The sequence below is a fragment of the Apium graveolens genome, unplaced genomic scaffold (genome assembly GCF_009905375.1).
Source record: "Apium graveolens cultivar Ventura unplaced genomic scaffold, ASM990537v1 ctg3814, whole genome shotgun sequence".
NCBI classification, from domain to species: Eukaryota; Viridiplantae; Streptophyta; class Magnoliopsida; order Apiales; family Apiaceae; genus Apium; species Apium graveolens.
Genome location: NW_027418282.1, coordinates 85,880 through 112,859, shown reverse-complemented (window position 1 = coordinate 112,859; position 26,980 = coordinate 85,880). Strand labels below are relative to the sequence as shown.

Below are 26,980 nucleotides of genomic sequence, written 5' to 3'. Positions count from 1 at the left end.
TAAAAGATATGGTTTGTGGGAATCAAACTCGAGATATTTCATTCAGCTATACAACCTCATACCACTACAACATATTGTCACATATGCTTTTTATCATACACATAATAGCTAAGTGTGTTAAATGAATATTTTATTTTAACTTTAAAGATAGTTAATTGAATTACGCAAAAAAAGGATATTTACTTGAATATTTGTACAATTAATTTTAAAGAATTGAATTTCAAGGACAAAGTTAGGCATAGTACATAAATGGATTATTATCTTATTTATTAATCATTTTTTAGTTTGAAAATATATCTCACATATTTTTAACATATTTTTTATTATAAAAAGTAATTAAAATGTACATATATAATTTTTACAAAATATTGAAAATAGAATCGCTTATACATAAATAATCTATGTTGGTATTACATATTTAGATAAGTTTGAATTATAATGAGTCAATACATTTTAGTTTATTTTGAATTTGAAATCAGAACTTGGCTCATTGTTCAAAAAATACTAGTTGACTGTTAAAATAGCAAACAAAATACATTTTTTTAATTTTTTTTATCATATCACTAAAATATATTGATCTTGACATATGTAAGGTTGGATCATTCATAAACATTTTTTAAAAATCGAAACACGAAGGTGTGACTAAACACTAGTAAGAAGTACTTGACAGACTACTAGTTGACTGTAAAAATAGCAAACCAAATAAATTTATCTTTTTCTAAAACTTATATCATATCACTAAAATATATAGATCTTGATATATGTAAGGTTGGATCATTCATAAATATTTTTTCAAAAATTGAAACACAAATATGAGACTAAACACTAGTAAAAATACTAGTCAAACTACTAGTTGACTGTAAAAATAACAAACCAAATATATTTATTTTTTTTCTAAATTTTTTATCATATCACTAAAATATATAGATCTTGAAATCTGTAAGGTTAGATCATTTATAATTTTTTCTTAAAATATCGAAACATTGGTATGAGACTAAACACTAGTAATAAGTACTAGACAAACTACTATTTGATTGATGAAAAAGAAGACCAAATACATTTATTTTTTCTAAAACTTTTATCATATCTCTATGATAAGTGGGTTTTATATCTACTTGGAACGCTTCATTACAGACTTAAATTGGTGGTTTGGACTCAAGTATCTGATATGTTTGATTTATTTTAATGTTTTTGTATTGCAGACACTAGTTGGAGGAGGAAAGGGCTTTACAAGGATTTTATGCTGATAATAGATCATATTTTGAAGTCTAGGTCATTCTCAAGTTGTAGAGAATCTCGTTAGCTTCGCGTGGGCAGTTGAATCGCCTAATTCTGACGAGTAGAACTCAAGATACGGCCAAAAGAAGAATTGTCAGAAAATTACTAGAAGGCTAGCGCGCCCGCGCCACTTTCCGCGCGCCCGCGCGACCTTTTTGCACCAGAATCCTGTTTCTACTTTAATTTGATGATTTTGAGGGTTAAGGTCCACTAGGGGCTTATATAAACCAATAAAAAGACGTTTTTAACAACAAGGAGCGAAGGGAGAGCAATACGAAGACCTAGAGAGCACAAGACGGCTACGGAGAAGAAAACTTTTATATTCTTCAATATAGTTGATACTTTTTCTTGTTTTCGATTTGTCTTTGAACCCTAGTACTCTTATATTGTTTATTATCATGTTTTCATTGGAACCCATGGCGATGATTAGTTCGATTATGAATTAATCGTTGTCATGGGGTTCTAACGGATTTATTTATGGATTTCAATAGTTAATTTTTTTATAATCCTTTGTGGGTGGTGATTTATGATTTCCTAGTTTGGTTGTTCTTATTCGTCTTTGATGCATAGCTAACATCTAAGATTGTTTGTTAATTATTGAAGCGACAGTAAAGATAGATGTTTAGAACTTGCCATGCTAGCATAGGTTTATGTATGAATTGACATGCATAATTCTTGGGTAATTTTAACCATCTTATTCACCCTATGTAATCAAGATAGATAACTTGCTCTTAAACCATTATGTTTTCAATCTTTATAGACATATAGGAACTAAGCATAATTGGTGTCTATTCAACTTATATCTTAATTGTGGATGTTTGATATTAGGGTATACGTATAACGAAAGTTAGAGTATACTAGTTTCGTGTTATCTGATTGGTTGTCATCACCATCACATGGTAGGGTTAAAGACATAAACTTTGAAGGAAGTATTTACTGAAATTAGAATCCCATGTTTATTCTCATATAAGTAATTCAATCTTAATTCTCTTAGTTAATTCTATTTAGTATAATCTCTTAGTTAAATCAAACTCAATTGGTTACTTGTCTTAGTATTGAACGATAACCATACATTGTTGCATAGGTGCATAATCTGAACTTAACCTAAACCAGTCTATGTGAGAACGAACTTGACTTATATCTTATACTACTTGTGATCGCGTACGCTTGCATGTATTTTCGCGTTTGAATTACAGCGAACACTCTAATATAAATATATATATATATATATCTTGAATTTGTAAGGTTGCATCATTTATAAATATATTTAAAAAAATTGAAACATCCGTATGGGCTAAACACTAGTAAGAAGTACTCGTCAAACTACTAGTGGACTGTTAAAATAGCAAACCAAATACATTTATTTTTTTCTAAATATTTTATCATATCACTACAATATATTAATCTTGACATCTGTTAGGTTGGAAACCATAAATATTTTTTAAGAAATTGAAACATCAGTACGTGACTAAACACTAGTAAGAAGTTTTGGTCAAACTACAAGTGGACTGTTAAAATAGCAAACCAAATATATTTAAATTTTTATAATTTTTTTATCATATCACTAACATATATAGATATTGACATCTGTAAGTTTGTATCATTCATAATAAGAGCTACTGGTCAAACTAATAGTTGACTGTTAAAATAACAAACCAAATACATTTATTTTTTTCTAATTTTTTTATCATATCATTAAAATATATAGCGATTGACATCAGTAAGGTTGGATCATTAATAAATATTTTTAAAAAAATCGAAACATCAGAATGGGACTAAACACTAATAAGAAGTACTAGTCAAACTACTAGTTGACTGTTAAAATAACAAACCAAATATATTTATTTTTTTTTTAATTTTTTTTATCATATCACTAAAATATATAGATACCGTCATCTGTAAGGTTGGATCATTCATAAACATTATTTTAAAAATTGAAACATCAGTATCAGACTAAACACTAGTAAGAAGTACTAGTCAAACTACCGATTAACTATTAAAATAACAAACCAAATACCTTTATTTTTTTCTAAAATTTTTATCATAATACTAGATATATAAATATTGACATTTGTAAGGTTGGATCATTTATAAATATATTTTTTAAAAAAATCGGAACATCATTACATGACTAAAAACTAGTAAGAAGTATTAGTAAAACTACTGATTAACCGTTAAAATAGCAAACTAAATTCATTTTTTTTGTAAATATTTTATCATAACACTAAAATATATAGATTTTAAAGTATGTTCTCCCGAACAGCTCGGTTCGCGAATAATTCTAATAAAATTTGTGTGCACTTCTTTTGATCCAACGGTTGTATTACAAAGTTACCGGGTTACTCAATTAATGTTTTTAAAAAAAATAAAATTCTGTAAATAATAAATATAACTGAATGCAGTCATAATACATAAATACAACGAATTTCTACTAAAACTAAAATTTTCAGAAAGGCGGAAAATGTCCCCCCATTTCAAAATATCAAATTCGACCGAAATCGGTTGAATATAGGAGTGACAAAGAAATTGGCTAGTGATAAAATTCCCTCAATTTTTTTGATAAGGCTAAATTCGACCGGATGCAGTTGAATTTAGGATAAGAGCTAAATTCAATTATATATGGTTGAATTTGTTGCTAAATTCGACCGCCTAAATATGAGTATATATAAATACGACCTCATGCGGTTGAATTTAGTTGTGTCCTTAAATTCAATCGAAAACGGTTGAATTTAATCCCAGTTATATTTGTACAGTTATTTTAACCTTATTTTCTTTTTGTAGTGCATGGAGATAACTAAGAACCTAATATATTTGAATAGAAATATTGAATGAAAAATCCTCTGATATTAAAATTCTTCTACAGTATTTTAAAAACAACACTAAGATCATAATATATCTGAATAGAAAAATTGAATGAAAATTGTATAATTCCCCAACTGTACTTACAAAACAGCCCATATCATATTGTAATTTGTTATAACATGAGATACATATTTTTCACATTAGGGGCCATATCTAGTCTTTTATGTTTCTAGAATTTGATTTTCTTTTAAACTTATTTAAATTTTCACTATTTGAGAAAATGATTAAAACCATTAATTATTAAAAGATATTATAATCTAGCTAACTAGTATAGTTTCTATAAAATTTATTTTTAAAAATGTACCTACGAAGGAGATGATCTAATTTGAACATGTCAATCTTATAGGAGTAATATCTTTGCACCAAGCATAGGGCAAACACCCCCAATAGTTTTTTACTGTTGTGTCTATCCAAGAACCATGTTTAGGCATGGAGGGAGTAATTGCAGGAAAGGTGAGCTAAATGCATGTATATAACAAGCTAGTGTCTGCTAAATAATTAATGGACGCAAAGATGGTTGCGTAGGTGCTAGATAGATACGTGTCTGATTTGTATCGGCACTATAGTTCATTAAGCTCCACTATTTTTCTTTTCTTTGAAAAGGTAAATGTGCTATGCTTCAAAGTACATATGTTTGCCAGTTTTCTGTTATCTATAAATACAAAGCTTTTCTAAGGTGAAGATGTATACATATGAGTCACTGACTTTGGCTCAGAGACAAGTAGCAAGAAGTAAGAGAGAGAAAGCAAAGCATGGCTACTAGACCAGGAATCTTAACTGATTGGCCATGGACACCCCTTGGAAACTACAAGGTCTCTCTCTCTCTCTCTCTCTCTCTCTCCCCCCCCCCCTCCCTAACTCCCACCCTCTCTTTTCCTCCTACCTTTCCACCTCTTTCCCCCCCTCCTCTCTCTCTCTCTCTCTCTCCCCCTCCCCCCTCTTTCCATGCGCACACACCTCTCTACACTTACACTTCAACGCGCGCGCAGGTATTTTGTAGTTTAAAATACTAAAAAAACTGATAAAACAATACACTTGTTGGCAGTATGTTGTAATGACTCCATGGGTAGCTCACAGCATATACTCGTTCCTAACGAAGGATGAAAGTGAAAGAGACTTATCAAACTTTCTCATATTGCCCTTTCTCCTCTGGAGGATGCTTCACAACCAGATTTGGATTTCCCTTTCTCGCTATCGAACAGCTAAAGGCAACAATCGCATTGTTGACAAAACTATTGAATTCGAGCAGGTTGATCGAGAACGAAACTGGTAATTCTTTTTCTGGTTTTAAATTTTATTTTCCTCTATCGCATGCATGATTACATTTTTTTCTTTCTTCCAATTTCACTCCTAAGCTTCACCCATATAGTTTTTTTTGGTTGGTTATCCCCGTCTATAATTGTAATATTTTTTTAATCAAGTGATGTTAAATAAAAATATTAAAATAATATATACTAGATTCGAACCCCACCAACAATAAATATTATTTATATACTACTAAATCTTCCCCTATCAACAATAAATATTTATATTATTATTTATACACTATCTAAGATTCAGGTTTTCAATCCTGTTAACAACAAATGCATCACATGACAAATGCATCACATGGGTTATAAAACTTGTACTACGTATTTGTTAAATTCTAGAACGAGCAAGTTAGATTCTCCCTCTTGTTTCAATTCCAGTTTGGTTTTTACAAGTAATTTAAGGGAATTGACCACATTGTGTTAATTATTTCTTTTTTTGGTGAATAAAATTCAAATCTTAATTTTTTATTTACAAAAAGAAAATTTGAAAAAAATTCACGGAATTATGGGACATCTTAAATTTTGCATAAAAGTCAAACCAGACAATAACTTTGGACTAAAGCAGTAATTATGTTTAAAGAAATAGAATTTCTATTGTTTTATATTAATCGATTTGGATGGTCCGATTTTCCGAAGATGATACAGATTCAAATTTTAGTAGAGATCTTCAATGTACAAGATCTTGTTTTGTTTAGGCCTTAAAGGGGGGGGGGCAAATATTGGTGTATATTAGATGTGATCAGAGGATGTACTGTGAATAAATATGCAGGGATGATCAGATATTGTTTAATGGAACACTGTTCTATCTTGGAAACTTGACACTGAAAGGAGGGTCTAATCTGCCTTTTTGGAGAAGTGATGGTGTTATAATGACATTCTTGCTCCATGTTGGACCTGTTGAGTTGTTATATTACTGGCTTCACAGAGCTCTACACCACCACTACCTCTACTCTCGCTACCATTCTCATCATCATTCCTCTATTGTTACTGAGCCTATTACCTGTAAGTTTCTTCTTTAAGGCAACTAAATAAACACGCTTAAGTAACTGAAATGTTTGTGTTTGGCCTGTGCTGCAGCTGTGATTCATCCATTTGCAGAACATATATCCTATTTCATGCTGTTTGCAATACCCTTATTGACGACTACACTCACAGAGACCGCCTCAATTGTGTCATTCGTTGCTTATATCACTTTTGTCGATTTCATGAACAATTTGGGGCATTGCAATTTCGAGCTTATTCCTAGGAAGCTCTTCTCTATCTTCCCTCCTCTCAAGTACCTCATGTATACTCCATCGTATGTACCTCTCTTTCTCTTTCATCTCTCAATTCACACATGCTCGCGCACACACATCATTCCCGTCAGTATTCTATATGAAATATATTACATATGCTAAAGTACACTGGCACAAATAATAGGTAATCGATAAGTCCACGAGCCACCGAAAGATCATGATTTTTTAGTGTAGTTAGCGATAGTACTTTGCTTTATAAACTGAGCTCTATAAACTGAACTGAATTTTCAAATCTACTCCATGTGGACTTTCATATTCAATCCAAAAATGATCATATTACCAACATAGTATGATCCTTCACTGCACAATGAAAATATATACATTTTTTTGATAGTGCTATTATGCACATATCTTTTTTCTTCTGTAGGTTTCATTCTCTGCATCACACCCAATTCAGAACCAATTACTCTCTCTTCATGCCATTTTACGACTACATTTATGGCACTATAGATGCATCTACAGACACTTTATACGAAACTTCACTAAAAAGAACAGAGGAATCTCCTAATGTGGTTCATTTGACACATCTAACAACACCAGAATCCATCTACCAACTACGCCTTGGATTTGCCTCTTTAGCATCTGAACCACAGACTACTTCACATTGGTACATGCGGTTGATGTGGCCCGTGACACTGTGGTCTATGATGGTTACATATTTTTGCCGTCGATCATTTGTTGTTGAGAGAAATATTTTTAAAAACCTCAAATTACAAACATGGGCTATTCCAAGATACAGCATACAAGTAAGTCTAGATACATACTTTTCATATTATCTACTTGATTTGAACAGAGTTATTTGAATTATTTACGGTAAATTTCATATTGATGCTTTCCTATGTTTACTGCAGTACTCTATACTTGGGCAAAGAGCACGCATTAATAGCATCATCGAGGAAGCAATCCTTGAAGCTGAGGAGAAAGGAACCACAGTGTTAACTCTAGGTCTACTTAATCAGGCAAGCTCTGTTTACTGTGGTATATATTGTTTTTCAATTAAATTAAATATCATTAGATATTAGGTTCAATCACATGGTTGTGTTGCTTAGCAAAAAAATAAATAAATATGGTTTTGTTATCTGTACGTGAAATGTATAGGAAGAAGAGGTGAACGGAAATGGCGAGCTTTTTATAAGAAGGCATCCTCAACTAAAGGTGAGGTTGGTTGATGGGAGTAGCCTAGCAGTTGCAGTTGTGCTAAATAGCATTCCCAAGGGAACAACACAAGTTTCCGTCAGAGGCAATTTATCCAAGGTCTCCAGTTCTATTGTTATTGTCTTGTGTCAAAGGGGAGTTCAGGTACTAATTTCATTGACATATTTGAAATTTGAACTACCTTGTTAGGCGATGTTATGTATTCGGATATCCTATAAGATTTTGAAATTGGTTTGTACTAGGTATCCATTTCCAATGAAGAAGAATATAAAATGCTTACAGAAAAATGTGGTTCTGAAGTTCAGAAAAATTTAACACTTCTTGAAGATTACTCCAAAAAGGTTACATAATGTACTTCATGAGTATCATAGTTCTTTTAACCTCAAAAAATGGATTTATTCTAATTTGAGGTCTAAATTTTTGAAGATATGGATAGTTGGAGATGGAGTGGGAAAAGTAGAACATATGAAGGCATCAAAGGGAACCTTATTCATTCCGGTATCTCAGTTTCCTCTCCAGAAAGTGCGGAAAGATTGCTTTTACCATAACACTCCTGCAATGTCTATCCCGAAGCATCTGGAGAACCTAGACTCTTGTGAGGTAAGAAAATATTGCAGTAGACAAAATCTTTTGGTATCACAATTAAATAAAGAAAAATACCGCTATAATAGGACCGTGCCTTGACCAAGAAAAAAATTCAAAGTAAAATTTTAAATCATAGAACACAGAAATTAAACATGACAAGCCTATTTCTCAAAAAATGTGTATAAATGATGTGTGACAGAATTGGTTACCAAGAAGGGTAATGAGTGCGTGGCGCATAGCTGGTATAGTGCACGCATTAGAAGGCTGGAATGTACATGAATGTGGAAACATGATGTTCAGCATTGAAAAAATTTGGGAAGCTACCCTTAAACATGGATTTCATCCACTCTCAATGCCAACAGATGCATGATCTGTTACAAATAATTTATTGAACATGTTTCGTATTTAGTGCAAATGAAGCATCACATCAGACTCTGTATCAGTCGGCTGAAAGGCTTCTATCTGCACAGACATAAGCATTGCAAATAATTCTCTGTGTAAGTTGGAATGTGTAATGCTTTAGAAGCCACTCCTCAACAATGTGAACTCAGGAACATAAGTATGTCTTTTTTGTGTTTACTGATCTCGACCTTGTTGTCCTATGTAAACTACTATAAGGGTTTTCGTTATATTGTATATCAGATTCCTGAATAATATCTAAACTTTTCTCCGTTATAATGGTGTGCTCATGAGTGAAAAATTTATCCGAAAAGCCACTGTGAGGAAATGATCACACTGGCTTCGTAGTATAATATGGCATTGAGACAAATTTGATTTTGTAGCAATATGTTGTTGTAATTGGTGTTCAACTCTATGTTTATAAATCATGGACAGCGTCAGATATCATTTGATAGAACTCCAACCTGATTGGGTTCCTTTGACTCCGCCTCTGAGTTTGGCAACGAAAGCAAAGCTCCCCAAAACAATATGACGTTTTAAGGCTAATTTAGTCTTATATTAAGAAGAATGGGTCAATTATTATCTAATGGTTTCCGGAACAAATGCCAACATCCAAGATAAATACTGGGAACCATAGTATTCGCTCTACAGTTAAAAATTTAAAACACAAACGTAGAGAACAAAATAGACACTAGACTCAAAGGAGATGTCTTTGCCTGGAATTTGAAGTTGCTTACTTTCTTTTTGGACAAGCCTCTGGCCGATCCTTTCTACTGGGCTTTCTTTGCTTAGTAGTAGCAGCTTCTTTTCATTGAGGGCCATCATTGGCTGAGCTGCAAGACCAATGATCAGTTGACCTGACCAACAGCTTGAGAAGAGTCGCCCTGCTGGACATACGAGACCTACTGGAGAGCTTGCTCTCCCATCAACCTGCCTGCTTCCTGAAAATAGAGCCAGAGTGATTATCCTCGTCTGCATCAACATGAGAGCTACTAGAGCTTACTAAGATTAGTTCACCATATTTAAGTACGTATTTTCAATGGGAGCAAATTGTATAACACATAATCAAATGTTTCGAAGTGCAGTTATCCAGAGTGTGGCCAAAATCTTCAAAGCAAGTAAGATTTTGCACAACTATGAGCCTCATAGTTGTGGGCAGAAGCTTAACGAAAGCTGTCGAGAATATAATAGAACGGGATAGCAATTTTGAGCAGAGAAGTGCAGTGTGAGTTGCAAGCTGTCAAGAAGCTGTATACAGTATGTGCTGAGCTGTTTAGTAGTGCCATGTCAGCTAGTTTGTTACAGACTTAGTTAGATATATATAGCTATCTGTAATTCAGTTTTAAAACTTGCTTGAAATATACTTTGCTTACTCTCTAAGCATATCATCAATGTAAGAGCTCCAGCTTGAATACAACAAAACAGTTTACTTGAATCTGTTAGTTTTAATATGGTATCAGAGCAGAAATTGAAAAATATTTACGGATCGATCATGACGAAGCTTTCCTGAATCAATCGATCATGCCAATTTAGGTGTTTCGTTCTAATCTTGTGTTGTTTACTCTCTAATTTTCTGCAATTTTCATTCTAAATATTTACTCTCGAGTTTATATTCTTAGATCTATATCTCATCCATCTTGTTTGTTGAGAATATTGATTAATCAAAGCTGTTTATGCTCAAATCATGTTGAATTCATATAGAAATGTGTTTTCAACTTCCTAAATCACTCTCGAAATACTTAAACATCTCTCGTAACATTTCAATCTCTCTCGAAACACTCAAATCTCTCTGAATTTGTATATAGTTTACTAAATATCTTTCTCGACTGATTCAATCTCCTGAAATTCGTGATAATGACTGAGAATTTTGGATCCGGTTCTGGAACCGCTAATACCTGGAATAGATCACTTGTACAATGAACTACAAGTAGTTCATGATCCAAGTAGCGTTTTCTATATTCATCCTTCAGATGCGAGTACATCACAGCTAGTTTCAATCAAATTTAATGGAAATGGATATAACAATTGGAAACGTTCAATTTTGTTGAGTCTTTCTGCTAAAAACAAGGTTGGATTTGTGGATGGAACTATTTCTAGACCTGCTTTTAATCATCCAGACTTCAAGGCATGGGAATGTTGTAATGACTTAGTCTGTTCTGGGCTGTTGTCTAATTTGGATGATAATATCTCCAAAAGTGTGTTGTTCTTTAAAACAGCCCGTGAAATATGGCTTGATCTTCAGGATCGTTTTGGCTATACATCTATGACACAAATTTTCTCACTAGAACAACAACTTGCTGAATTAAGCCAAGGTTCTAAGTCTGTGTCAGAGTTTTTCACTGAGGTAAAAACTATTTGGGATTCAATGACTGATATCAATCCTCTTCCTTGTTGTACTTGCCACAAGTGTACCTGTAAATTTTCACAGAGAATTCATCAGATGCAGCAAGATCATAGACTTCTACAGTTCATGATGAAATTAAATGAGAAATATGCTACTGTAAGGGGAAATATCTTGATGTAGCAGCCTATGCCTACTCTTTCTAATGCCTTCAGATTATTTTCCCAAGAGGAAAGGCATCAAGAACTATCTCATTTGACAGCACACTCTGATTCACTGGCTTTTGTAGCAGAAAACAGAAGGAACAATATTGATAATTCTGCACAAAAGTCATTTAAACCAGGATTTTCTCAGAAGCAACCTTTTAATAAAAGTTTTACTCAAACTGGAAATAAGAAAGGGGCCAACTATTTTTGCACACATTATAAAATATCTGGTCATAGTACTGATAGATGTTTTAAACTTCATGGTTACCCTTCAAATTTCAAAGGTTTCAGAGACAGAAAGGTGGTTGCAGCAGTCACTACTGGAGATCAGTTAGATTCTGCTGAGAACTCTACAACTACAATTTCAGTTGCACAATATCAGCAGTTGATGGATTTACTGAATAAGCAAAACCTCAATTCTACAGGGACTACTTCTTGCCAGACTAATGATGTTCTCTTGGCTGGTAAGCTATGCTTGCTGGCTAATAATTTTTTAAAATCAGAATGGTTGATTGACAGTGGTGCTACAGACCACATATGTTCAGATTTAAGTGCTTTTCTTTCTTACCAACCAGTCACTAATTCTAATGAGTTCATTGTGGTTCCTGATGGTAGACAAATCAAGATTGTTCATACAGGATCTGTTCAAATTCTTGATAATTTAATTCTTCACAATGTGTTGTATATACCAAATTTCCAGTATAATCTGATTTCTGTTCCCAAGTTATGTGCTGATAGGCAGTCATCAGTGTTTTTCATTGTTAATGAATATTTTCTTCAGGACCATTTGAAGAAAAGGCCACCAAATCTTCTTGGTAGATTTCATGGAGGTTTATACAGTACTGCAGGCTTATCAGAATTGCATTTTAAGAAAGGATTACCTGTTGTTAAAGAGGATATTAATGTTTGGCATCTCAGACTTGGACACATACCTTGTAAAAGACTAAAGCTGGTTCCAGGTCTTTCAGGCATCTCTGATTCTTCTTCTAATTATATCTGTCAAATCTGTCCTTTAGCAAAGTAAACAAGACCATCTTTTCCTCATAGTAGTATTAAGTATACTGGTCCTTTTGAGTTACTGCACATTGATGTATGGAGTCCTTATAAACTTAAAACTCATAATGGATGCAATCAATTTCTTATCATAATAGATGATTATAGTAGATTTACTCGGGTACATATGCTTAAAAGTCGAACCGATTGTGTGCCAGTTATAATGGGTTTTCTTAATCATGTGAAAACTCAGTTTAAATCTAGAGTTCAAATAGTAAGATCAGACAATGCTCCTGAACTTTGTCAAGGTCCCATGAAGTCTTTGTTCTTACAGAAAGGGATAGTTCACCAGACTAGTTGTATCTATACTCCACAACAAAATGGTGTTGTGGAGAGGAAGCATCGACATTTACTTGAGACTGCTAGGTCACTTCTTTTCCAATCTAAAGTTCCTGCCCAATTCTGGAGTGAATGTGTTTTATGTGCTACTTATTTGATAAACAGAGGTCCTTTGCAGAGTATTAATGATGAAACTCCTTACTTTCGACTCACTGGTAAGCCAGCTTCTCTAGAACACTTAAAAGTGTTTGGATGTCTTTATTTTGCTTTTTCTAGTCTAACTCATAGAACCAAGTTTGATGTCAAAGCTATTGCTTGTGCTTTTCTGGGATATTTTGTAGTGCGGAAGGGATACAAGGTTTCGAATCTCTCTGATAATCAATTATTTGTTTCAAGGGATGTAGTATTCCATGAATTTCATTTATCTTTTCATACTCACAAGCAGGCTACATTATTCCCTTCTAACATTTATCTTCCAGCCATAACCACTTCTCCTAAAGAAGTGGAAAATCCTGATGATGTGATGGGACTCCTGATGATACAGTAGGAAATCCTGACAATATAATGGGAAATCCTGACTATTCAATAGAAAATCCTGACGATACTATGAATGATTCTATTCCAACTGATAATACTTCAGTTGATCTCTCTGATTTTCTTCCTGTTGCATCTTCTTCCAATTTTCATACCTCTTGTAATCATCATACTACCTCTCCATATGTATCTTCTGTTCCTATCAGACATTCTACAAGGATTCATAAAACACCTTCTTATTTGAGTGATGACAAATGCAATACAGTTACCAATATAACTTCTCCCAAACACTGGTGTAATCTAGTGCAAACCTCTGTCTCTTTTCCTAAATGTCAACTTACAGAACCACATTCTTATCAAGAAGCAGCTACTCATCCTTTGTGGATTAATGCTATGCAATCAGAATTACAGGCTTTGCATGATAATCACACTTGGGATTTGGTACCTTTGCCTCCTGGAAAGAAACCTATAGGCTCGAAATGGGTCTTTAAGGTTAAGTTGAAATCTGATGGTAGTTTAGAACACTGTAAATCTAGGCTTGTAGCCAAGGGTTACAATCAGAGGTTTGGAATCGATTATGAGGAGACTTTTTCTCTTGTTGTCAAAATGGGCACTGTCAGAATTTTGTTATCATTAGCAGCAAGTCGACACTGGACTCTTCATCAACTTGATGTAAATAATGCTTTCTTACTTGGGCATTTAAAGGAGGAGGTTTACATGAAAGTTCCTGAAGGTATCCCTAACCCTTTGAACTTAGTTTGTTTGTTACGTAAATCCATGTATGGCCTCAAACAAGCTTCTCGAGAATGGCATGCCAAGCTGGTTGAAGAATTATTGTCTCAAGGTTTTGTTCAATCTCGAAATGATTATAGTTTATTCTTAAAGAAGTGCAAGGATAAAATTTGTGTGGCTGCTGTTTATGTCGATGATGTGATTTTAACTGGTAATGATACTGATGGTATTTCTGATCTTAAGATTCATCTAGACAACAAATTTGGTATTAAAGACCTAGGTATACTTCATTATTTTTTGGGTATTGAAGTCAATCATTCTGCTGATGGCATCATTTTAAGTCAGCACAAATTTGCTAGAGAATTGCTTCTTGAGTCTGGTTTCTCTCTTACTCATAAGGCTTTAACACCTCTTCCTGTTCATTTGAAGTTATCTAAATCTGATGGTGATCTTATTTCTAATCCTGATCTGTATCGTTCCTTAGTGGGTAAATTGAATTACCTTAATAATACCAGACCAAATTTGTCCTATACTGTACAAACTCTTAGTTAGTTTATGCATTCTCCACGTACTTCACATTGGTCAGCTTTGCATCATACCCTGTGTTACTTGTCTTGTACTGTGTCCCAAGACATTCTCTTACAGGCATCTGATCATCTCTAACTTCAAGCTTTCTCGGATGCAGATTGGGCCTCTTGTATAGATTCTCGGCGCTCGGTTGTAGGATATATCCTATTATTTGGAAATTCGCCAATTACTTGGAAATCAAAGAAACAAAACACTGTTTCTCGTTCTTCTGCAGAAGCAGAGTATCGTGTTATGGCTTCTGCAGCTAGTAAAGTTACTTGGGTTGTTCGTTTGTTATCTGAATTAGGTGTCACTAACCTTAAACCGGTTACTTTGCATTGTGATAATCAATCTGCTTTATACATAGCTAAAAACCCGGTATTTCATGAGAGTACTAAGTACATTGAGCTTGATTGTCACTTCACTCATGATAAGGTTCTGGAGGGGTTAATTCAGTTCACATATCTCCCTACCAGATCTCAGTTGGCTGATGTTTTTACAAAAGTTGCACCTTCTCCTCAGTTTACTTCTTTGTTGTTCAAGTTGGGAATAACTCATGTTTCTTCATCTCCCAACTTGAGGGGGGCTGTTGAGAATATAATAGAACAGGATAGCAATATTGAGCAGAGTAGTGCAGGCTGTCAAGAAGCTGTACATAGTATGTGCTGAGCTGTTTAGCAGTGCCATGTCAGCTAGTTTGTTACAGACTTAGTTAGATATATATAGATATCTGTAATTCATTTTTACTACTTGCTTGAAATATACTTTGCTTACTCTCTAAGCATATCATCAATGTAAGAGCTCCGGCTTGAATACAACAAAACAGTTTACTTGAATTTGTTAGTTTTAATACAGTGGGTTTGCTAATAGCACTACCAAAGAAAGATGGCTTATCAATATTCTGGGAGCAAATTGTATAACACATAATCATATGTTTGGAAGTGCAATTTTATCCAGGGTGTGGCCAAAATCTTCAAAGCAAGTAAGGTTTTGGGTCAAAGATATACACCACTGGAATAGGGAAATTGATTACATTTCCATTAAAGTTATCAAGAACGGCTAGCAGCCAAGATAAGGTTAGGCCTAGGGTTGTTACTTGTTAACATCAATTTGGATACAATTTTTTGCACAACTATTAGCCTCATAGTTGTGGACAGAAGCTTATCGAAAGCAGGGGGTTTTCCAATAGCACTATCTAAGAAAGACATGATATACGACGTGTCAAGCCAATTTTTTCTAGCTTGAGTAAGATACGACATGACATGTTTAACAGTAAATGAGGTACTATCGGGAGACATGGCGAGGGAATTGCTTGCTTAAGGAGAGTAGCACAAGTTTGGGCAGTACCGGAGCACTCAGCATAATCAGATTCATAATTGGAGTGAATATGATGATAGTTAGAGCTTAACGACCTTTTGTCCCATAAAGTATGAGTTGTTATACCTATCAGCCCCAAATCAGGTATCATTTCTTTTAGCACTTTTCGGAGGTAAAATGAAATATCGGCAAATATCGGAGGGTAAAAACGTCTTTTACTAAAAAAAGTTTAAAATGTATGAATACCGATACTATAGGATTAAAAAGCATGAGTTCATACATTTCATATAATGCTTAATATAATATATAGCAAGAGCCCCGTGCTAGAATATATAAGCTCACACCACCTCTTAAACAATCATCTTACCCACTATTGAGCAAACATGGTTTGCTCAATATATATCTGCTTAACGACCCTTTCAGCGTCGTTGATGCACATACAGGCAGACAACTCTTTGAGGTTAGTGGTTATTTCTCTATTAAGATCATGCATATGTGAAAGTCTATTATGATAAATATAATGTGATGACGAATGCACATTTTTCGAGGACTCACTACTACTTGTATAAAAGAGAATGTAATGTATGAAGTTTGAGACACTGATATTGTTCCGTAACAATAGGAATGTCTACTGGGGATTCTCCGGGAAAAGACCGTACTTTATGTAACTCACCAAGTTGAGTTTCTTCCGGCAGCAGACAACATCCTGGTAAATTATTTGAAGCTAATACCCAATTTTGTTGTTTTCCACCTGTTCAGAAATTGATTTAGTTTCTGCTCCGGGAATTTTGAGAGAAGAATAGTTAAAATTTATTATTGAATTATTGATCAATCGGTTGTACTGACAGAGCGAAGAGCGTAGTAATTTTTAACTTCAAAAGTTATACTTTAATAACATAAGAAAATGAGATGATAAATATACATAATAACTATAATTCGGTAAATTCAATTTCCGTAAATTATGATCATTTTGTTGTGAATAAATGCGGGAGTTTTCACAGGTACCTTGCAAAACTTCTGTTATTATGTATGTTGAAATACAAGTCATGTTTACACTACTTATAATATTATAGCTGTTGTCTTGTAATCTAGCACAGTCATATGTACAGATTATAGAGTAGTTTAGTCAATAGTTGGTTAGAAGTTGTACACGTTCTATTTAATTTCATTGTCTGTAGTTAGGTCTATATATAACCTTTCTTGTTCTCATGTAAGATCACACAGCAATAACATTTCTATTGCTTCAAATATAAAAGCTTTCTGGTTATACATATATACACACCCATCAGTATATATAACATAACACACAAGTTTCTTCATGGTATCAGAGCTTTAGGCTCCTTTCCTCCATAATTCTGATGCCTCCATTATTTCCGGCCACACCATTTTTCTTTGTTCTCGTCTGAACCTATAGCAAAAAGATCTCTCTATGACATTTCAACAAACAGTTTGTGTGTAGTCATATTATATACCAAACAAACGCCACAAGATTCCCCAAACTGCATCATTTCCCTCCAAGCCAAGTCAGTAACTCGCCGAACTCAGAACCGCCAATTACTCACTCATATATCACAACTACACACAATCCACACCGCCACACCAAGTTCACCAGCAGAGTCCGTCAAACTTGACGAAATGGTTGTCCTACCTTCTCCAATCCATTTCACTCAACAAAACCCATGCATCTTTGTTTCTTCTGTTCAGACCTCACCGGAAAAATGGTTGATTTCTTAATACTCGAGCTCATATATATACACTTATCGTTTGAATATATGTTGCCCATATAACTTTCTCTTTTCCCAGTTGTCTTGTACCCTGATTTAGTTCATATTTCTGGATTGGGCTAGTTGTGTTCTCTTTGGCCCATACTTTATTTTTATATCTATTTCTTTTTATCCAAACTTCTAAAACTAACGTTTTGATCCCTGCACTATATTTTTTAAACATTTTTTTAGAAATGGAGAAAGAGAATAGTTCACCGATCCAAACAATTTTGAATGGCTCGAACTATATAACTTGGTCTCAAGCTATGCGCAGTTATCTCAAAGGAAAAAGACTTTGGCGATATGTCAACGGGGATTTTACTATTCCTACAAAAGAAAAGGATGAATCCGATTCCAAATTGAAGGATCGCATTGAAGAATGGGATGTCAAAAATCACCAAGCTATCACATTTTTTAGAAATTCTTCAATTTCTAAAATCAATTTACAATTTGGTAACTATGACACCGCAAAAGAAATTTGGGATTTATTGGCTTCACGGTACACTACATCAGATCTTTCTCATCAATATCAAATCATGAGTTCGATAAGTAAGCAAAAGCAAGAGCATGGTCAATCAGTTGCAGACTTTCTCTCCCAGATACAATCACTTTGGGATCAATTAACATTATCAGAACCAAAGTGGTTACATAAAGAAGATGCTACACTTTATCACACATACCGCGATCAACAACGTCTCATTCAGTTTTTGATGGCTCTGACTCAGGATTTCGAACCAGTTAGAGCTGCCCTTCTTCATAGGGTTCCACTACCCACTTTGGAAAATTCTGTCGCTAAACTTATTTCCGAAGAAACTCGACTCGGCATTGGCAAACTTAGTTCTATGAATGATACTGTTCTAGCGCTACCTCCATTACCTACTTCAGATAAACCATTCTGCAGGTTCTGTCGTCAAAATGGACATGTCACCAAGGATTGTGTAGCACTTCGCAGTCATACATGCCAACATTGCCATCAGAAAGGTCATTATTCTATACAGTTCTGCAAGAAAAAGCCATCATTCCAGCCAAACAAATTTACTCGATCTTCCGCTGCAGCAACCTCTGAATCTACATCAGAAAATGATCCCAACACATCAACTAGCGAGCTAGAATCCTTGCTCAAACAAGTTTTATTTAAAGCCAGCTCTTCATCCACTGCATTTTCAGTCACTTCAGGTACATCTTGGTATTTTGATTCTGCATGTTGCAATCATATGACAAATGATTCTTCCATATTTACCACAAAGACACAAAATTCATGCCTTCCAAATATCCAAACAGCTGATGGTTCTACAATGAAAGTGACACATGTTGGAACTGTATCCACGGAAGATCTTCATCTTTCGAACACATATTTTGTTCCTAATCTTTCGCTTAATCTTATTTCTATCGGTCAGTTATGTGATCTCGGTCTTAATATTATTTTTACCTCTTCTGGTTGTCATGTACAGGATCCTCAGACAGGACAGACTCTTGGGACAGGACGTAGATGCGGAAGGTTGTTTGAGCTTACTTCTCTTCATCTTCCTACACCAAAATCATCATCCACTCATTTAGTTGGTTATGTTTCTGCTACAACCAGCATATGGCATTCCCGGTTAGGTCATCCTTCACCTTCTCATTTACATAATCTAGTTTCCAGTGGTCATCTAGGTAGTGTTAATGCAGACACAGTTGATTGTGTTTCATGTAAAATGGCAAAACAACATGTACTTCCATTTCCTATTCACTATGAAAAATCGTCAGCTACTTTTGATCTTATTCATTCGGATATTTGGGGTCCCTCTCCTACTCCGACTATGGGAGGGTCAAGATACTATGTGATATTTGTTGATAATTTTTCTCGTTATACTTGGATATATATTTTGAAAAATCGGTCAGAATTGAGGGAAACGTACAAAAATTTTGCCATTATGATGGAAACTCAATTCAACAAGAAAATCAAGCTTTTTCGTGCCGATAATGCTAAAGAATACAAAGAATCAGAACTTAACAAATTTTTGGCATCTTATGGTACTCTTGCACAAAGCTCTTGTCCTTACACATCACAACAAAATGGTCGTGCTGAACGTAAACATAGGCACATTCTTGACACAGTTCGAGCTCTTCTCATTTCCTCTTCTTGTCCAGAATTATTTTGGGGGGAAGCTGCATTAACTGCTGTTTACACAATAAATATGATTCCGTCTCCTGTTACAGATAATTTGTTTCCTTATGAAAAATTATATGAAGAACCTCCTTTATATGATTCTCTTAAGGTTTTCGGTTCTGCATGTTTTGTACTTCTTCCCCCACATGAAAGAACAAAACTAGAGCCACCTGCCCATCTTTGTTATTTTATTGGTTATGGTAGTGGTCAAAAAGGATATCGTTGTTGGGATCCTATCTCTCAACGTCTTCGTGTCTCTCGTAATGTGACATTTTGGGAACATAAAATGTTTTCATCTATGTCAGAGTTTAAAATTGACACTTCTACTAGCATTTCCCACTTTATATATCCATTTGTTGATCTACACCCCACAGATGAAAATATAGAATGTCCATCATCTTCTAACAAATTTTCAGCAGATTCTCCACTTGAGCTCAATCAGCCATCTCCAACTACTAATGATCCTTCAACAAAAGTTCAATCTGAGGATTCTGATGTTGAGCCTACCACTGTACCAAATGAGTCTGTTCATCATTCTACTCGGGTAAAAAAACCTTCTATCCGACTTACTGATTATCATGTTTATTCTGCTATACAAGCATTACACGAGCCTCAAACATACAGAGAGGCAAGTGTTAACCCTCTTTGGCAGAAAGCAATGGAAGAAGAACTTCATGCATTAGACAAGACTCATACTTGGGATCTTGTTACTCTACCTCCTGGTAAAATAGCAGTGAGTTGTCGATGGATTTATAAAATCAAAACAAAATCTGATGGTTCTATTGAAAGATATAAAGCCCGTTTAGTTGCTAGAGGTTTTACTCAAGAATATGGCATTGATTACGAGGAAACTTTTGCACCAGTTGCTCGTCTCACGTCTGTCCGAAGTCTACTAGCTGTTGGAGCATCAAAACACTGGGATATGTGGCAAATGGATGTTAAGAACGCATTTCTCAATGGAGACCTACATGAGGAAGTTTATCTCAAACCTCCTCTAGGATTTTCCCACTCTCCGAATCAAGTTTTCAAGGTTAACAAGGCTCTTTATGGTCTTAAACAAGCACCTCGAGCTTGGTTCGAAAAATTCAGCAAAATAGTTCAGCAATTGGGATTTTCTTCAAGCCCATATGATCATGCCCTTTTTATTCGGCGATCTGAACAAGGAATTGTTTTTCTCCTATATGTCGATGATATGATCATTACCGGAGATGACATCAAAGGCATTTCTGAACTCAAACAATTTCTCAATCAACAATTTGAAATGAAGGATCTTGGTTCACTGAGCTACTTCTTGGGTCTTGAGGTTTCTTCTGTCCCTACTGGCTACACTCTTTCACAAGTAAAGTATGCATCTGACCTTTTATTAAAATCTGGAATCAGTGACACCAAGATTGCCTCTACTCCTTTGGAATACGAGGTTAAACTCAATGTAGAAGATGGTGAACTACTTTCCAATCCTACATTGTATCGCCAATTGGTTGGAAGTTTAATTTATCTCACTGTTACTCGCCCAGACATTGCTCATGCCGTACACATTGTAAGTCAGTTCATGGCAGCTCCTCGAACTCTTCACTTCTCAGCAGTTCTTCACATACTGCGATATGTCAAAGGCACTATATTTCATGGATTATATTTTTCATTTGACTCTCCACTTGAGTTATATGCCTACTCAGATGCTGATTGGGGCGGTGATCCTACTACACGATGTTCAACTACTGGATTTTGTTTCTTTCTTGGCAACTCTCTTATCTCCTGGCGCAGTAAGAAACAATCTCTTGCTTCTCGATCAAGTGCCGAGTCAGAATATCGGGCTCTTGCAGACACAACACAGGAACTAATTTGGCTACGATGGTTACTTGAAGATATGAGTGTAACTCATTCTTCGGCCACTTCTATTTACTGCGATAGTAAAAGTGCTATTGACATTGCTCATAATGATGTATTTCACGAACGCACTAAACATATAGAGATTGATTGTCATTTCATTCGTCAACAAGTTGCAAAAGGCACAGTGCGTCTACATGGTGTCTCTAGTGCTGATAATGCTGCAGATTTATTCACGAAAATTCATCCTCCCAGAAGTTTTCGTAATTTTGTTTCCAAACTCAAGCTGATTTTACAACCATCTTCAGTTTAGGGGGGGGTGTTGAAATACAAGTCATGTTTACACTACTTATAATATTATAGCTGTTGTCTTGTAATCTAGCACAGTCATATGTACAGATTATAGAGTAGTTTAGTCAACAGTTGGTTAGAAGTTGTACACGTTCTATTTAATTTCATTGTCTGTAGTTAGGTCTATATATAACCTTTCTTGTTCTCATGTAAGATCACACTCATGTAAGATCACACAGCAATAACATTTCTATTGCTTCAAATATAAAAGCTTTCTGGTTATACATATATACACACCCATCAGTATATATAACATAACACACAAGTTTCTTCAATGTATATGAAATATAATCCGCAATATGGTTATCTAACTTCCATTTCTTAACAGCTAGTCCAGAACGACAGAATTGCACAAGTTGGCAGGTTTGAAGAACTTTTGAATCAGAATATTGGATTTGAAGTGCTAGTAGGAGCTTATAGCCAGGCTTTAAATTCAGTCGTAACAGTTGAAACTGTAAGTACAGCACCTCCAAATGCATCAAACGATGGTGAACCATCTTCAGAACCCACTTCAATTAGTGAAGTTCCACAGAGCAGAGAAAATTTAGAGAGAAATCTTTGTGCAGAAACAAATGAAAAGGAAGGAAAGTTGGTAAATAAAGAAGAAAGAGGAAAAGGAAGCATTGGAAAGGGCGTTTACTTGGCTTACTTGACCATGGTGAAAGGTGGCGCATTTGTTCCAATAATTGTTCTAGCTCACTCAAGTTTCCAAGGCCTGCAGATTGTCAGCATCTACTGGATGGCATGGGCTTGTCCAACAATTGAGGCTGAGGAAGTCAAGGACATAAACTACATATTATTTGTTTAAAGAAACTCAAACTATATTTTTATTTATTAGATTATAATTCATGGTAGATGGTACTGCACTAACATTTTCATATCGGAATACATTTGTAGATGTGGCGCAAACATTTATACGGCTTGTTATTTGCTTTATTAAATATTTGGATATATTTGAGGTTCTCTTCAAAGATGGTAAAACGCCTATGTTTCTCGTCGGTGTTTTTGTACATACGTCCATAACTTGTCATCCATTGGTAATGCGTCTCATTCATTGATGCCTCATTTAAAAAACGAGCTGCAGCGAGAGATGCCAAGGCTCCGACAGTGAAGAGCAGAGCCATTACTATGCATTGGTGCTTGATGGTTAAAGCCATGTTTGCTTAATAGTGGGTAAGATGATTGTTTAAGAGGTGTTGTGAGCTTATGTGTTCTAGCACGGGACTCTTGCTATATATTATATTAAGCACCTTATGAAATGTATAAAATCATACATTTTGACCCCTATAGTATCGGTATTCATACCTTTTAACCTTTTTTTTAATAAATGACGTTTTTATCCTCCGATATTGACTGATATTTCGTTTTATCTCTGAAAAGGGCTAAAAGAAACGATACCTGATATTTCATGGGGTTAAAATGTATGACTTTATATTTTTGGGGCTGATAGGTATAACAACTCATACACAAAAGGTAGTTAAGCCTAGTTAGTATTAGTGCAAGCTCGAGGAATCGTGGCAGAGTTAGAAGCGTGCTTTTCATTCAGCTTAAGAGCGCTTAAATCCTATTCTCGCTTGTGGGAAAGCACTCATTTTCTTTTGTATTTATGTTTTACCTTGCCGGGAAACCTGGTGTAAGAATCTTTAATATTTTTTATTTTCATTAAAATCAGGAACAATATCATTAAAACACTTTGTGACTCTCATGTTTTTCTTTTTGAAAAATATTATTGCTATTCTTTCAGACCTATCTGATTTGGTTGCTTCAGCTCCAATCAAAACTAATCTCTCTTAGGCTCATGATATTAAATCTCATAGTTGGGTTTTAAAGATGTGGTTTCTGCTTGATGTTCATGCGAAATATGAGAATTCGAAAAAGATCGTTTACCACAAGTCTTTGCCAAGAAAGCCTGTACTCTGGGTTGCTAAAATATTTGTCTCTTGAACAGTGAACCCAATTATCTGGATCTTGTTTTTGGGGGGTTTTGTTATCAATATAGTTTGTTGGGTATTATGGTTTCTATAGAACCACTTCCTGCTGTTATTGGCCGGGTGATTAACAAAACAGGACAACTTGTGTGGTTATCGAATTTAAGATCAGGAAGAACAGGTTGCTTCAGTAATCTTCGTCCTATACAAAACCTATTCGGATTTTGAGCCACAACAGTGATCAGGGCAACTGCTCGCAATTGCCATATTTTCTCACCTGGATTTAATTTGCAATTTCCATATCTAATTTGGTTACATCTTTAAGCGTACGCCAATGACTCAAAATGGAGAATGGATGGACCTTTTACACAGTATTAAACTGATACTACGTTAAACAGGTAACAACTAATCAGCTTAATGACCTCGAGCTCCTTCATATATCGCGCCCATTTAGGGAAAATGTTATTGCAAAATGACTTAAGAAAATTTTGATCGGAAGTGGTACTCATGTTTGTTATTGCAAAATGACTATTCTGGTAAACACTTTTGTTATTGCAAAATGACTAAAGAAAAGTTCGGTCTGGTAAACAATTCCCACTTTTTTTTTATAATAACAATGTAGACTCCCTGTCTGTCAGAAAAGTTGGAAGTTCACCGTTTCCACCACAATAGCGAACTTGTGACATGGTTATGACAGATGGCTGAAGAGGTAGATATGGATTGAAACACATGTCATTCACACCTCAACATACACCTTCACACAAAACTCCAATGAACAACCAACTACTATGTCATAGCAAAACTGATGAAGTTATCAAAATGCCTTAATCGCTATAATAGGATTTTTTAATTAAAAAAACAAAAATGTCGAAAGGACATTGGATTCTTTGATATGAAGAAACATTTATCAGAATTGCTATCACCAGATGACAGCATTAATGACATATCTCTAAATGGAAAGTTGATCTATAACTAGATACTATACTAGTAAGAGGTATACATAATTACATAGTAATAGTTTTAGATTTTACAAGTTTGTCGTTTTTCTCTACAAGATGTTGATTTTTTTTTTCCTTTCTCAATTTAAATTTTGTAAGGTTTCATGGCTACCCTGTAGTTAGTTGCATTGTCAGTGTACCCGTGATGACTGAGAAATTCTACATGAATGTTTTACTATAAGTATGAAGACGGCCAAAATACATTGATATGGATGGATAACTGTACCAATTTTCTTTTAAAGCCTTAATTATTAGGAGCATACATGCATTCTACATACACATATTTGTTTAATGTATGTGCATATATAAAGGTATAGGAGGAGAGTTACTCCATAACTTTGAAACCAAGCTGAGAATTTCGAAAAATGGCCTCAAATCCAGGGTTGCTCACTGACTGGCCATGGAAGAAACTTGGAAGCTTTAAGGTACATTATGCTAAACATATGTAAAATTATATAAAAGATGAGAAGAATTCTAAAGTTCATATGTGTCTGTAACTGTCTAAACTTCTTTCATTTTAACATTTCAACTTCCTGTGAAATCTTATCGCTTTTGAAGTACGGGTTTTTGGTGCCACTGGTTGCGCATAGCTTCTACTCATTCGCTACCAAAGAGAAAGCTGAAAGAGATGTTACCAACTTCCTTGTCCTCCCATTTCTTTTGTCAAGGGTGCTCCATGCTCATATTTGGAATTTAGTCTCTCGACGCCTTACAGCCATTGAAAAGAATAGGATAGTTGACAAGGAAATCGACTTGGATCAAATTGCGAGAGAAAATGACTGGGATGAGCAGATACTGATGAATGGGCTAGTATTATACCTTGGGGGGATGATGATTCCTGGTGCCTCAAAGCTGTCGGTGTACAGAAGTGATGGTATTATAATCACAGTTCTGCTCCATGCTGGGCCTGTTGAGTTTGTATACTACTGGTTTCACAGAGCACTGCACCACCACTATCTCTACTCGCGCTACCATTCTCACCACCATGCCTCCATCGTTACACAGCCTATCTCATGTAACAACTTTCCTTACTTGATCACCATTTTTTATTATTATTTGAAAACAGAGCTAGAACTTAAATGTGCATGTTTGTTGGTGCATGGCAGCTGTTATTCATCCGTTTGCAGAGCACATAGCGTATTTTATGCTGTTCGGGACACCGATAATTGCAACCATACTGAGTGGAACAGCTTCGATAGTGTCCATCTTTGGATATATCACATACATTGATCTCATGAACTACATGGGCCATTGCAACTTTGAATTCGTCCCCCCTTGCCTTTTCTCCATATTTCCTCTGCTCAAATTTATGTTCTATACTCCTTCGTAAGTTAACACATACACACGCACCTTAATTACCGCAAAAAATGATGAATAATTATATCTTACTTACTGGTCGGTGTTTCATTTTGATACGAGAAACAGGTATCATTCGCTCCATCATACTCAATTTCGGACAAATTATGCACTATTCATGCCACTTTATGATTACATTTACGGAACCATGGATAAAAGCAGCGATGCCTTGTATGAAGCTTGGGTCCGACGTCAAGAAGAGACACCTGATGCAGTTCATCTCACAACTCTGAATTCAGCTGATGAGCAACAAACCTAGCTAGCTAGTTTCGGAAAACTTGAAGGATGTGTCTGACATTAACCGTTCAGTGGTTTAGTGTTTTACATTAGTCAGCTAGTTTGTAAACTCCAGTTGCTTTTGGAGTCCTAATTAAGAACTTGCTAATGTTTTATTTCATGTAATAAAAGAATACATGACGGATTTCTCCCCAAAAATTGAAAATTCTCTAATTATAGTAGAAAAATAAATAAATTAACTTGACAGATAAGAGCATGAAAGATTTTCTTTTGTTCTCTTCACAAGTCACAACACAACCACCTTTGCACTATTCAGTATTCTTCCTCTCATTCGGTCATTAGATCATTTTGAATCCACAGATTATCGTCTTCTCCCATTTCTCAATTTCTCTTCCACGTGGAACTTATCCTCAAAATTATCTCAATAATTCTACCAATCATTAAATCTAAGGGGTGTATTG

At 35.0% G+C, this 26,980-nt stretch overlaps 2 protein-coding genes across 2 annotated transcripts; both read left to right on the top strand.

Moving 5' to 3' along the window:
* Positions 1 to 4,789: 4,789 nt before the first annotated feature.
* On the top strand, positions 4,790 to 9,163 carry LOC141701435 (very-long-chain aldehyde decarbonylase CER1). Its single transcript, XM_074505090.1, has 10 exons — positions 4,790 to 4,952; positions 5,186 to 5,409; positions 6,220 to 6,452; positions 6,528 to 6,747; positions 7,113 to 7,491; positions 7,597 to 7,704; positions 7,844 to 8,044; positions 8,143 to 8,241; positions 8,327 to 8,500; positions 8,685 to 9,163. Exons 1-10 carry the CDS (start codon positions 4,893 to 4,895, stop codon positions 8,853 to 8,855), a joined length of 1,869 nt encoding a protein of 622 aa, XP_074361191.1. The 5' UTR covers positions 4,790 to 4,892; the 3' UTR covers positions 8,856 to 9,163.
* A 16,031-nt stretch (positions 9,164 to 25,194) lies between these two features.
* Positions 25,195 to 26,770, top strand: LOC141701434 (very-long-chain aldehyde decarbonylase CER1-like). Its single transcript, XM_074505089.1, has 4 exons — positions 25,195 to 25,351; positions 25,485 to 25,941; positions 26,033 to 26,252; positions 26,352 to 26,770. Exons 1-4 carry the CDS (start codon positions 25,292 to 25,294, stop codon positions 26,539 to 26,541), a joined length of 927 nt encoding a protein of 308 aa, XP_074361190.1. The 5' UTR covers positions 25,195 to 25,291; the 3' UTR covers positions 26,542 to 26,770.
* The last annotated feature ends 210 nt before the right edge of the window (positions 26,771 to 26,980 follow it).